We start from the raw sequence: 14503 nt of genomic DNA, 5'->3' as shown, positions 1-14503 counted from the left end.
AAAAAACAAAACAGATGAAAGTGAAGCAATAAATAAGCAATAATAGGGACAAATGATCTGACTGAAAACTTGAGTCTTTAATGACTGAATTCCAGATAGGACTAGCTGAAAATCACACATGAATATTCTGGTAAAACTTCTGAACTCCTAAAATAAAGAGAAACTCATCAACACTCCAGAAGAAGTTTCAAATCACAAAGGAAAAGAGAATTCTCATCTACAATACTGAAATTTTTAAAACAGTGGAACAACTAGAACACCACACAATAAACTTTTCCATATATATAGTTACTTAGCATTATCTGTGGTAGTTATGTTCCATAAAGTTTCTGAAGATACTAAATTAGACTATTAAATCATCGCTAACAGGGGAAATAAAGGGTTAGATTCCTATGAGCCTGTGGTCACATTTCCATGCACTGATCAATGCATAACCTCGTTTTATGTGTATTTCTGTTTAAGACATCTTATTTAATGGATTAATATACTGTTGATTTATTAACATAAAACTCAGACCCAATAGCATATACCAAATGTGAATAGGCTGAATTCTGCTTTCAAAAGATTTGAGCTAACAAAAATTACACCACCATGAAAAAGAAACATATCAGGCCAGTGCAGTGGCTCAAGCCTATAACCCCAGCACTTTGGGAGGCCAAGGTGGGCAGATCACTTGAGGTCAGGAGTTTGAGACCAGCCTGGCCAACACAGTGAAAGCCCATCTCTACTAAAAATACAAAAATTAGCTGGGCATGGTGACATGCACCCGTGATCTCAGCTACTTGGGAGGCTGATGCGGGAGAATCGCTTGAACCTGGGAGGCGGAGGTTGTAGTAAGCTGAGATGATGCCACCGCACTCCAGCCTGAGCGATATTATGTACATGCAAATATTTCAAAATCCAAAAACATCAGAAATCTAAAATACTTCTGGTCCAAAGCATTTTGGATAAGAGATACTCAACATTTATTATGAAATATTTGGAGGTCATTACATAGAATTAGTTAGACCTACCATGAAGTAATTGGTGCTAGAAAGCCATCGTGTATCTTTCAGTGGAAAAGATACACTTTGTTAAGCGTATATATTTTTTAACAAAGTGTGTAAGTGCTTTGTTAAGAAATAATGACTCCCTTCTTTCCTTCCCCACTGGAAAAGCCTGGTATTTCTCAGAATGCCGAATCAAATGATGATTCTTTCTGCATGCAATCCTTTTCAGCCTCTGAGAGCAGCATGTTTTCGGGGCAGTGCCTCTACTGGAGCAAAGTGGAAGCACTTACACTGGAGACAAAAAACTTAGAGGTGTTAGAAATTTTGTCAACCTCATAAAAACCTTAGTTTTAATCTAAACAATGTGGCAGAGATCAGTTAATTTTAACACGATTAAGTTACTTTTACATGGAGATTTGATCCCAAACAATTTTTATACTTTGGCTATAAAGGAGTACAGAGAAGTTGGCTTTTTAAAGGAGCACATACAACTCTAAAATGTCTTACAATACTTACTTGGGGGAAAGCACCGGAGGACTGACAAAAGACCGAAGTGCATCTTTCACCATGTCTTGCATGAGATGAGTTCCAAAGACCTTTTTGTTATCCACCAGGAAAGTGGTCTTAAAACAAATGTTACATATTAGTTATGGTGTCACGCACAGAGTTGTCATTACTATGAAATGAGTATACTGATAAATACCACAGACTACACAAGTGATTAAAATATAAAAAGTTCGTGAAAATTTTTTATAAATTGCTGTCTCCACAATGAGTGTTACTTATTAATCCTTATTGAAGGTGAATTCTGATGTAGAATAAAAAATGTACAGAAATAAAAATCTCCCAAGAGTAGTAATATTAAAATAGTCAAAATAAACTGACTAATCAGATTATGTCAAATAGCTAATGTATTAAAAAATGCTTCATAAACTATGAAACAGTAAATGTCTATAAATGTTATTTGATAATCCTATGTTTACCTCTAAGGAATGTTTTGTAACATATACAAATATTTAAATAACATATACAAATATTTGAACATGAAAAAATTTAAACAATTTGCATTTAATGTTTTAATTTCCTTCCCTTAACAATCCACTGTAATTTAATATTTAATATACCATACCTTGATTTCCTAATACTGTTTTTAAATTTTATTTTAAATTCACATATAGTAAAACTTACAGGTTTGTTGTACAGTTACAAGTCTAACAAAAGCATAGTTTTTCAAATCAGTCTCACAATCAAGATACAGAACAACCTGTATCACCCTAAAAACATTCCCTCATGGGATCCCTTTGTGGTCAAACGCTCCTACCACCCCAAACCCCTGGCAACCACTGATCTGCTCTCCAACTCTATCGTTCTGCCATTTCCAGAATGTCATTAAAATGAAATCATATAGCCTTCTGAGTCCGGCTTCTTTCACCCAGCAGTTGAGATTCGTTGGCATTGGTAAGTGTATTATACTTCATTTTATTTCTGAGTAGTATTCCTCTGTGCAGGTACCACAGTATGTTTATCCACAGTATGTACCACACTGACCATCTCAAGAACATGGGGTTGTCTGTTTTGATGATCATGAACAAACAGCTCTGCACATTTGCAGAGGTTTCCAGAAGAATATCAAATTTCACTTCTCTTAGGCAATCAACTAGGAGTGTGAGCTACATGTTTAATTTATAAGAATGTGCCAAGCTATTTTCCAAAGTAGCGGAACCACATTACATTCCTATCACCAAATACATCCTCGTCAGCACTTGGTATTATCACATTTTTTTTTTTTTTGAGATGGGGTCTCACTCTGTTGCCCAGGCTGGAGTGCAGTGGTGTGATCTTGGCTCACTGCAACCTCTGCCTCCTAGGTTCAAGCAATTCTCTGCCTCAGCCTCCCAAGTAGCTGGGATTACAGGCACCTGACACCATGCTGGACTAATTTTTGTATTTTTAGTACAGATGGGGTTTCACTATCTTGGCCAGGCTGATGTTGAACTTCTGACCTTGTGATCCACCCACCTCCACCTCCCAAAGTGCTGGGATTACAGGCATGAGCCACTGCACCTGGCCAGATTTTTTTTTTTTTTTAAGATATTCTAAAAGGTGGATAGTATTTCTGTGGTTTAATTTGCATTTCCCTAATATTTTCCATGCTGGATTTGAATATTTAATATACTGAATACTGCTGAATATTAACCATATGAGATTTGCACCTAAGTATTTCATTCTTTTATGTCAGTGTAAATAGTTCAATTTTTAAATTTTGATCTCCCATTGTTCATTTCAAGTATATAGAATTACAACTGCTTTTTGTATAATGACTTCATATCCTATCATCTCATTAAATTCACTAATCAGTTCTAGGAACTTCCTTGTAAATTCCATGGGCATTCTACATGGAAAATCATGTCATCTCCAAGTAGACAGTATTTTTTCTTCCTTTCCAATCTGTATGTCATTTATTTCTTTTTCTTGCTTTATTGCGCTGGCTAAGACTTCCAATGTTGAATAAGAGCGAAGTGGGCATCTTTATCTTCTTCCCATTCTTGGAGGAAACCATTTAGTCTTTCATCATTAAGTATGATGTTAGCTGTAGGGTATTTTTGTATATGTCCTTTATCAGGTTTAGGAAGTTCTCTTCTGTATCTAGCTTTGCTAAGAGTTTCAAATCACGAATGGATGTTGAATTTTGTCAAATGATTTCTGTGAATATACTAAGATTTTAGATAATACGGTGTATTATGCTGACCAATTTTCAAATGGTGAACCAGGCTTGATTCTTAGGATAAATCTCACTTGGTCATGGTGTACTACCTCTTTTTATATATTGTTGAATTTGATTAATAATTTATTGAAGATTTTTACATCTGTGTTCGTGGAATAAGATTTTTACATCTGTGTTCATGAGGAAACTATGGTCTATAGTTTTCCATGTTTGTAATTTTGGTTTGGTTTTGATAGAGTAAATTCTGGCTCATATGAGTGTTCTTGCCTCTTTTATTTTCTGGAAAACACTGCAAGGAGCTGGCCTGGAGTTTGCATTGTTAGGTTTTTAACTATAAGTTCAATTTATTTAACAGATAAGAAATTATTCAAATTATCTGTTTCTTCTTGAGTGAGGTTTGGTAGTTTGTATCTACATTTAAAGGAATAGGTCCATTTTATCTGCTTCTGCATTTATGGATAGAGTTGTATATCCCATTACTATCCTTTTAATGTTTACAGAGTCTGTAATGATACCCTTTCTTTCATTCTTGATATTAGTCATTTCTATTTTTCTCTTCTTATGTCTCATTAGAGGTTCATTGACTTCATGAATATTTTCAAAGAATGAGCTTTGGGTTGCACTGATTTTCTCCACTGTTTTTCTGTTCCATATTTTACTAATTTCTGCTCTTCATTATTTCCTTCCTTCTGTTTACTTTAATTTGCTCTTCTTTTTCTGGTCTCATACAGTGGTAGCTTAAATTACTAACTGTAGACTTTTTTTTTTTTTTTTTTTTGAGACAGGGTCTGATTCTGTTGCCCAAGGTGGAACGCAGTGGTGGGATCACAGATCACTGCAGCCTGGACTTCCCAGTTCAAGCGATCCTCCAACCTCAGACTCTGTCGCCCAGGGTGAGACTTTGTCTCAAAAAATAAGAATAATAAATTGCTGGACTGTAATTCCTTCAGTGTCTTTAATTAATGCTTTTTTTCATCTAACATTTCTTTCTTACTTTCAGTGAATAGATAAAAACTGTCTCCTCCTAACACTTGAGTGGATGGTTTTATAACCTAAGGTCTCCTGATAGGTTATTAGCTACAGAGGCAGCCTTGGATGACCTGTCCCTGCAGCCTGCGAGGACCGCAGATAGGGAATGTTATGACTCTCAACTGGGAAAACAGCAGTTGCTTCCTTGAAATTTTTTGTGAATGGACATAAAAACTTCTTTACTTTTTTTTTAACCTTACAAAGAATATTTTTAACATCCTTATATACTTATCTTTGTATTCTATTAATGAACTGAGTTATAATAAAATTAAAATTATTGACTGGGCACGGTGGCTCACGCCTGTAATCCTAGCACTTTGGGAGGCTGAGGTGGGCGGATCACCTGAGGTTGGGAGTTCGAGCAGCCTGACCAACATGGAAAAACCCTGTCTCTACTAAAAATACAAAATTAGCTGGGCATGGTGGCGCATGCTTGTAATCCCAGCTACTCAGGAGGCTGAGGTAGGAGACTCCTGAGTAGCTGGGACCACAGGCATGCACCACCACACCCAGCTCATTTCTTGTAGACTGGGTTTTGCCATGTTGCCTAGGCTGGTCTTGATCTCCTGGACTCAAGTCATCCACCCACCTCAGCCTCCCAAAGTGCTGGGATTACAGGTGTGAGCCACCATGCCAGGCATACTTTCCTTTCATATAAACATTTAACGTGGCCAGGCACGGTGGCTCACACCTGTAATTCCAGCACTTTGGGAGGCCGAGATGGGTGGATCACCTGAGGTCGGGCATTTGAGACCGGCCTGGCCAATGTGGTGAAACCCCATCTCTACTAAAAATACAAAAATTAGTTAGGCATGGTGTGTGCGCCTGTAATCCCAGCTACTCAGGAGGCTGAGGCACAATCTAGCACCTGAACCCGGTTCAATCACTTGAACCCGGAGGCGGAGATTGCAGTGAGACAAGAGCATGCCACTGCACTCCAGCCTGGGCAACAGAATGAGACTATCTCAAAACAAAAACAAAACAAAAAAAATTCAATGCTACAAATTTCCCTCTAAGTACTGCTTTAGTTGTAGCTCACAGATTTTGGTATGTTATATTTTGATTTTCATTCAGTTCAAAATATTTTTGAACTCCCCTCAAGACTTCTGTCTTTGACCCATGTGTTACTTACAAGTTGTTTAATTTCAAAATATTTGGAGATTTTCCTGGATACCTTTCTCTTGTTGGTTACTAGTTTAATTCTAAAATAAGAAAGATACTTTGTGTGATTTGGATTGTTTTTGAATTACTGAGGTTTGTTTTATGACCTAGGATATGACCTTGATGAATGTCTAATGCTTAAAGTTAATACTTTAATTAAAAAATACACAACACTAACTGGAAAATTCTTTAAAAGCATCTACTTTTTTTTCAATCAACCAATAAAACAATATCAATACACATATAATGTTTAAAGAAGTATTTTGAGACTAAGTGGAACTTACCTGTAACAGAGATCTTGAAAGAACACATGGTGACTGTTCACTAAATTCACAGAAAAAATCCTAATAGATACATAAAGAAAAAGCAGTGTCATTAATAGATTAAATAAAAGCTAAAAATACTTCATCATATAGAGTATAATTTTTACTAGACCTTCTGGAAATGACATAGTACCAGAGTTAAAATATGACAAATAAAGGTTATTTCTATAGAAATTGTTTAATTGTAAAAAAGGGACAATGGATAATTCTAGACTCTAAAAACTTTTCTTAAAAAAACTGACCAATCATGGAATTATGTGGATACTACTATTAAATTTGTATACCATAAAAATAATACCAACAATAATTTACTAAGTCATGGCAGAACTTTAGTTCCTATTTCACAGAAATAAATTCCAAGTAACCAAGTCAACTGGATGCACATTACTGACTGTTGCTGACTACAGGGAAAGACCAAAAGATACGGGTTTCTCAGCAAGAGTCTACCAAGTGATCAAATAAGCCTAAGTGTCACCTGCTGGATCACATGCCAAAGCTTCAACACCAAAACATACCTCACTAACATACCCCACTCTGAAACCAGAGACAAGAAGTCAGCTTCAAATAAAGATCCTACAGAAAGCCTCGGCCCAGTGAAAACATCCAGAAAAGAAGTCTATTGACTATACTCAATCTACAATGCAGTTACAGGAACATCCACACACAGAGATGAGAAAGAACCAATGCAAGAACTATGGTAACTCAAATGGCCAGAGTGTCATATGTCCTCCAAATGACTGCACCAGTTCTCCAACATGAGTTCTTAACCAGGCTGAAATGGCTGGAATGACAGAAATAGAATTCAGAATACGGACAGGACCAAAGATCATAGAGATTCAGGAGGATGGCAAAACCCAATCCAAGAAAAATAAGAATCATAATGAAGTGATACAGGAGCGGAAGGATAAAATAGCTGGCATAAAAAAGAAACTAAAAGGTCTGACAGAGCTGAAAAATACAAGAATTTCACTATGCAATCACAAGTATTAACAGCAAAATAAACCGAGGTGAGGAAAGAATCTCAGAACTTGAAGACTGGTTCTCTGAAATAAGACAGTCAGACAAAAATAAAGAAAAAAGAATAAAAAGGAATGAAAAAAACCTCTGAGAAGTATGGGATTACGGAAAGAGGCCAACTCTGAATCACTGGCATCCCTGAAAGGGAGGGGGAGAAAGCGAACATCTTGGAAAATATATTTCTGAGTACTGTCCGTGAAAACTTCCCCAACCTTGCTAGAGAAGCCAACATTCAAATTCAGGAAATACAGAAAAGTCCTGCAAGATTCTACACAAGCAGATCATCCCCAAAGCATACAATCCTCAGGTTTTCCAAAGTCGAAATGAAACAAATGTTAAAGGCAGCTACAAAGAAAGGGCAGGTAACCTAAAAAGGGATCCCCATCAGGCTAAAAGGAGACCTCTCAGATGAAACCCTACAAGAAGAGATTGGGGGCCTATATTCAACATTCTTTTAAAAATCTTCAACCAAGAATTTCATATTCCACCAAACTAACCTTCCTAAGTGAAGGAGAAATAAGATCCTTTTCAGATGAGCAAAGGTTGAGGGACTTCATTACCACCAGTCCTACCTCACAAGAGGATCTTGAAAGGAGCACTAAATATAGAAATGCAAGACTACTACCAGCTAATACAAAAACACACTTAAACACACAGACTAGAGTCACTATAATGCAACCACAAAAACAAGCCAACACACACCAGCTAACACCATAATGACAGGATCAAATCCACACATATCATACTAACCCAAATGTAAACGGGCTAAATGGCCTACTTGAAAAACAGAGTGACAGCTGGATAAAAAAGCAAGATCTACTGATGCGCTGTCTTCAAGAGACTCATCTCACACATAATGACACTCATAGGCTCAAAATAAAGGGATGGAGGAAAATCTTCCAAGCAAATGGAAAACAGAAAAAAGCAGGGGTTGCGATCCTAATTTCAGACAAAACAGATTTCACACCAACAAAGATCAAAAAAGACAAGGAAGGGTATTACATAAGGGCAAAGGGTTCAATTCAACAAGAAAACCTAACTATCCTAAATATATATGCACTCAGATTCCTAAAGCAAGTTCTTAAAGACCTACAAAGAGACACAACTCCCACACAATAACAGTGGGAGACTTCAACACTCCAATGACAGTATTAGATGGATCATCTAGACAAAAAATTAACAAAGATATTCAGGACCTAAACTCAGCACTGGAGCAAATGGATTTGATAGACCTTTACAGAAGTCGCCACTCAAAACAACAGAATATACATCCTTCACATCACCACATGGCACATACTCTAAAATTGACCACATAATTGGACATAAAACAATACTCAACAAATGTAAAAGAACTGAAGTCATACCAAACATACTCTTGGACCACAGCGTAATAAAAATAGAAGTCAACACAATGAAAATCACTCAAAACCATGCAATTACATGTCACTTAAACAACACGCTCCTGAATGCCTTTTGGGTAAATAATGAAATCAAGGCAGAAATCAAGAAGTTCTTTGAAAACAATGAGAACAAAGATACAACATACCAGAATCTCTAGGACACAGCTAAGGCAGTGTTAAGAAGGAAATTCATAGCATGTATTGTCCACATCAATAAGTTAGAAAGATCTCAAATAACCTAACTTCACAACTCAAAGAATCAGAGAAACCAAGAACAAAAAATCCCCAAGCTAGTAGAAGACAAGGACTAACAAAAATCAGAGCTGAAATGAGGGAAATCAAGACACGAAAACCCATTCAAAAGATCAACAAATCCTGCAATTAGTTTTTTGAAAAAAATTAATAAAATAGGCTACTAGCTAGACTAATTAAGAAGAAATGGGAGAAGATCCAAATAAACATAATTAGAAATGATGAAGGGAATACTACCACTGACCCTAAAGAAATAAAAACAACCATCAGAAACTACTATGAACATCTCCACACACACAAACTAGAAAACCTAGAAGAGATGGATAAATTCCTGGATATAAACACCCTCCCAAGACTGAGCCAGGAAGAAATTGATTCCCTGAACAGACCAGTAATAAGCTTCAAAATGGAATGAGTAATAAATAACCTACCAACCAAAAAAAAAAAAAAAAAAAAGGCCAGGACCTGACGGATTCACAGGTGATTTCTACCAGATGTACAAAGAAGAGCTGGTACCGTTCCTACAGAAACTATTGCAAAAAACTGAGGAGGGACTTCTCCCCAACTCCTTCTATGAGGCTAGCATCATCTTGACACCAAAACCTGGCAGACACCCAACAAAAAAAGAAGACTTCAGGCCAGAATCTTTGATGAACATTGATGCAAAAATCCTCAACAAAGTACTTGCATCCAGCAGCACATCAAAAAACTAATTGACCACGATCAAGTAGGCTTCATCCCTGGGAGGCAAGGTTGGTTCAACATACAAAAAATCAATAAATGTGATTCATCACATAAACAGAACTAAAGACAAAAATCACATGATTATCTCAATAGATGCAGAAAAGCCTTTTGATAAAATTTAATACCCCTTCATGTTACACTCTCAATAAACAGGGTATTGAAGGACCACACCTCAAAACAATAAGAGCCATCTATGCCAAACCCACAACCAACATTATACAGAATGGGCAAAAGCTGGAAGCATTCTCCTTGAAAATCGGCACAAGACAAGAATGCCTTCTCTCACCACTTCTATTCAACATATTATTAGAAGTCCTAGCCAGAGCAATCAGGCAAGAGTAAGAAATAAAGGGCATCCAAATAGGAAGAGAGGAAGTCAAACTATCTCTATCTGCAGATAACATTATTCTTTATCTAAATACCCCAGTCTTGGCCTCAAAGCTCCTTCAGCTGATGAATAACCAGCAAAGTTGCAGGATATAAAATTAATGTACAAAATTCCCTAGCATTCTGATACACCACCAACAACAAAACTGAGAGCCAAATCAGAAAGACAATCCCATTCACAACTGCCACAAAAAAAAAAAAAAAAAAAAACACCTAGGAATACAGCAAACCAGGGAGGTAAAAAAATCTCTACAATGAGAATTACAAAACACTGCTCAAAGAAATCAGAGGAGACACAAACAAATGGAAAAACATCCCACACTCATGGACAGGAAGAATCAATATAATTAAAATGGCTATACTGCCCAAAGCAATTTACAGATTCAATGTTATTCCTATCAAACTACCAATGACATTCTTCATAGAACTAGAAAAAATTATTTTAAAATTTATATGGAACCAAAAAAGAGCCTGAATAGTCAAGGCATTCATAAGCGAAAGGAACAAAGCTGGAAGAATCATATTACCTGACTTCAAATTATGCTATAAGGTTACAATGACCAAAACAGCATGGTACTGGCTGGTACAAAAACAGACACATAGACCAATGGAACAGAACAGAGAGCCCAGAAATAAGGCCACTAACCTACAACCTTATCTGATCTTTGACAAAGTTGACAAAAACAAGCAATAGGGAAAAAACTCCCTACTCAATAAATGGTGCTAGAATAACTGAGCCATAACGCAGAAGACTGAAGCTGGACCCCTTACATCATATACAAAATCAACTCAAGTATTTTTTTTAATTATTATTTTTTACATTAAATACTTAAATGTAAAACCCAAAACTATAAAAATCCTGGAAGGAAACTTAGGCAATATCACCCTGGTCCGAGGAACAGGCAAAGATTTCATGAGAAAGACACCAAAAGCAATCACAACAAAAGCAAAAATTGACAAACGGGTTCCAATTAAACTTAAGAGCTTCTGCAGAGCAAACGAAACTGTAAACAGACAACCTACAGAATAGGAGAAAATATCTGCAAACTACGCATCTGACAAAGGTCTAATATCCAGCATCTATATGGAACTTAAATTTACAAGAGAAAAACAACCCCATTAAAAAGTGGACAAAGGACATGAATAGATACTTCTCAAAAGAAGACATATGTGCAGCCAACATGCATATGAAAAAAAGTTCAGTATCACTCATTAGAGAAATGCAAATCAAAACCACGAGATACCACCTCACAGCAGTCAGAATGGCAATTGAAAAGTCAAAAAGTAACAGATGCTGGTGAGGTTGGAAAGAAAAGGGAACTCTTATACACTGTTGGTAGGAGTATAAATTAGTCCAGCCATTGTGGAAAGCAGTATGGCAATTCCTCAAAGAGCTAAAAGCAGAACCACCATTTGACCCAGCGGTCCCATTACTAGGTATGTACCCACAGGAATACAAAGCATTCTACCACAAAGACACATGCACACGAATGTTTACTGCAGCACTGTTCACAATAGCAAAGACATGGAATCAACCTAAATGCCCATCAATGACTGGATAAAAAAATTGTGGTACGGCCAGGAGCAGTGGCTCTCACCTATAATTCCAGCACTTTGGGAGTCCGAAGCAGGCCAATCACCTGAGGTCAGGAGTTCGAGACCAACCTGGCCAACATGATGAAACCGTGTCTCTACTAAAAACACAAAAATTAGCCAGGCATGGTGGGGCACACCTGTAATCCCAGCTAAATCCCAGCTACGTGGGAGGCTGAGGCAGGAGAATCGCTTGAACCCAGGAGGCAGAGGTTGCAGTGAGCCGAGATCATGCCATTGCACTCCAGCCTCAGCAACAAGAGCGAAACTCTGTCTCAAAAAAAAAAAAAAAAAAAAGAAAAGAAAGAAAGAAATTGTGTTACATTTACACCATGGAATATTATGCAGCCATAAAAAAGAACGAGATCGTGTCTTTTGTGGGAACATGGATACAGCTGAAGGCTATCATCCTTAGCAAACTAACGCAGGAAGAGAAACCAAATCCTGCATGTTCTCACTTACAAGTGAGAGCTAAATGGTAAGAACTTATGAACACAAAGAAGGAAACAACAGACACTGGGATCTACTTGAGTGGGGAGGGTAGGAGGAGGGAGAAGAGCAGAAAAGATAAGTATTGGGTACTGAGCTTAATACATGGGTGATGTAGTAATATGTACAACAAACCCCTGAGATGCGTGTTTATTTATGCAACAAACCTTCATATGTACCCCCAAACATAAAATTGTTTTTAAAGAAATTTATCTAAAAATGAAGAGATACAGGTTTATATGTAGATGTAAAACCAGATGACAAAATACACTGAAATGCTAACATCTATAAAGGGTGGGACAGCAGTTATTTATCATCTTCACAGTTCTCTACATCTTCCAAATTTTATAGTTAAATAGTAATGTATGTATTTTAACATTTGGATTTGTTAATGATAACTATTTGGGCTTGGGATAGCAGCTCTTCAGAAACCGAAACCAGAATAAATGCCTATTCAGGCATCTATGTGATCAAGCTCTTTATTAAGAAATCCTGCAGCTTGCTGAGAAAAGTCTAAAGGATCACTGACAATGCCTCAGCTACCTACCCTTGGTTAGAACCAATGTGGGTCCCCCTAAGGTACCTGCAATGGGCCATGGTTTCCTCAGAGGGCTCAGCGAAATTGACCGACAATAATGGCAGACAACTTAGCCTTCAATATCAGGAGCCTGTCACAACCCAAGTCAGCCCTGTTGCTTACTAAAAAAAATATTTTAAAGTCCGTTTGCCTACCGACACAACTGGTAAAACAACCATATACATTAAAAACATATTACCTTATGGTTGATATGGGTTTACAGGTTGATTTTACCTAAAGACCTTGCAATTAATCTAGTAAACACAAATGTATATCCATGTAACAATTACGATAAAAAAAGTCAATGTGGCAGAAAAGAGTAAGAAAATATATATTCTCATTCCAGATATGCTATTATAGTCATCTAATTTGGTTACTTTAGAACCTCTGAACCTTAGTTTGTTTAGATGTAAAACTGTCTGTGATCTTTTTCCTAGGAACTTTTAAAATTCTGATTCTTATAACACAGTATAAGAAAGCAAATGCAACGTAAGTTATTAAAGGCATAATGAGTGAAAGTTTATTAAAAGAATGAAGACTTAAGCTGGGTTTTAATGACAAAAAAATTAATAGAAGGAAAAATAAAGAACATAAACAAAAGCACAAATCTTTACTATCAACTATTTCCCAGAGACTGCTGCTAAATGCTGGGAGTATAAACTATATACTGTGTGACCTCAAGGAACACAGGTACAGTGGCAACCAGCAACCAAAGGGGAAGATTTCACAGAGGAAATGACATGGGGCTGGCAATTCCGTACCTCGGCGTGTAAGGTAACACTCAAATGCCTAGCTATGCCACAGACGTCAGTGTACTTACGTCCTCAGAACAACAGTACTGTCTTGCACATTTTCTACCTTTCCTAATAACCTTACATGTGCTACTATAACCGTACTAATTAAAAAGCTTTTCTGCTGTCAGCAGGTACAGGAGAAAAAAACAAAAAACAAAAAAAAAGCTCCATCTCTGAATGTTCTTAAAATGAGCCCTGTTTTTCTATATTTTAACCCATAAAAAATATTAATCCAAAATATGATAGTTAAAAATGTACCTAGCAGCTTCGTTTTTTAGGAATTTATATTAAGGGGAAAGGAAGCATATAATAAAAAGATTTACCTATACATATGTTCATCTTAGTATTGTTTGTAACACTGAAAATTACCTAAATGTAATTTAAATGAATGAAATGCAAAAACCTGTAATATATGCTTAAAATGGAATACCACACAGCCATTAAAATAATGTAGAATTTGTCATGTATTTGTTGACATGGAAAGGAAGATGTCCATGATACAGAGACAAGCAATTTTAAAAAGCAGGTTACCAAACATCATGATCCTATTTTTATATGTAAAAGTATATATATACACACTTAAGACCCGGCACGGTGGCTCAAGCCTGTAATCCCAGCACTTTGGGAGTCCGAGGCGGGCGGATCACGAGGTCAGCAGATCGAGACCATCCTGCCTAACACGAGGAAACCCCGTCTCTACTAAAAATACAAAAAATCAGCTGGGTGTGGTGGCGGGCGCCAGTAGTCCCAGCTACTCAGGATGCTGAAGCAGGAGTATGGCGTGAACCTGGGAGTTGGAGCTTGCAGTGAGCTGAGATCGTGCCACTGCACTCCACCCTGGGTAACAGAGCAAGACTCCGTCTCAAAAAAAAAAAATTATATATATATAAAAATTATACACATATATACATATATATATTTATATATAAACACACACACACACACACACTTAAATACATGTTTATGTATACCAGCATACATATTACACATTTATATGTTTTGAAGACAGAATCCAGAGTTCAA

At 36.8% G+C, this 14503-nt stretch overlaps 1 protein-coding gene across 5 annotated transcripts in view; it reads right to left on the bottom strand.

Moving 5' to 3' along the window:
* The window catches only part of NAA35 (N-alpha-acetyltransferase 35, NatC auxiliary subunit), a 90153-nt gene that overhangs the window by 16061 nt on the left and 59589 nt on the right, over positions 1-14503 (bottom strand). For all 5 annotated transcript variants that reach the window (XM_050760954.1, XM_050760951.1, XM_050760950.1 and 2 more), the window contains exons 13-14: positions 6189-6248; positions 1506-1612 (exon numbers count right to left, since the gene is read on the bottom strand). In XM_050760954.1, the coding sequence (XP_050616911.1) occupies positions 1506-1612; positions 6189-6248 (167 nt within the window). The remainder of the gene's footprint in view (positions 1-1505; positions 1613-6188; positions 6249-14503) is intronic.

The sequence above is a fragment of the Macaca thibetana genome, chromosome 15 (assembly GCF_024542745.1).
Source record: "Macaca thibetana thibetana isolate TM-01 chromosome 15, ASM2454274v1, whole genome shotgun sequence".
NCBI classification, from domain to species: domain Eukaryota; kingdom Metazoa; phylum Chordata; class Mammalia; order Primates; family Cercopithecidae; genus Macaca; species Macaca thibetana.
This window is presented reverse-complemented; position numbering and strand designations above follow the sequence as displayed.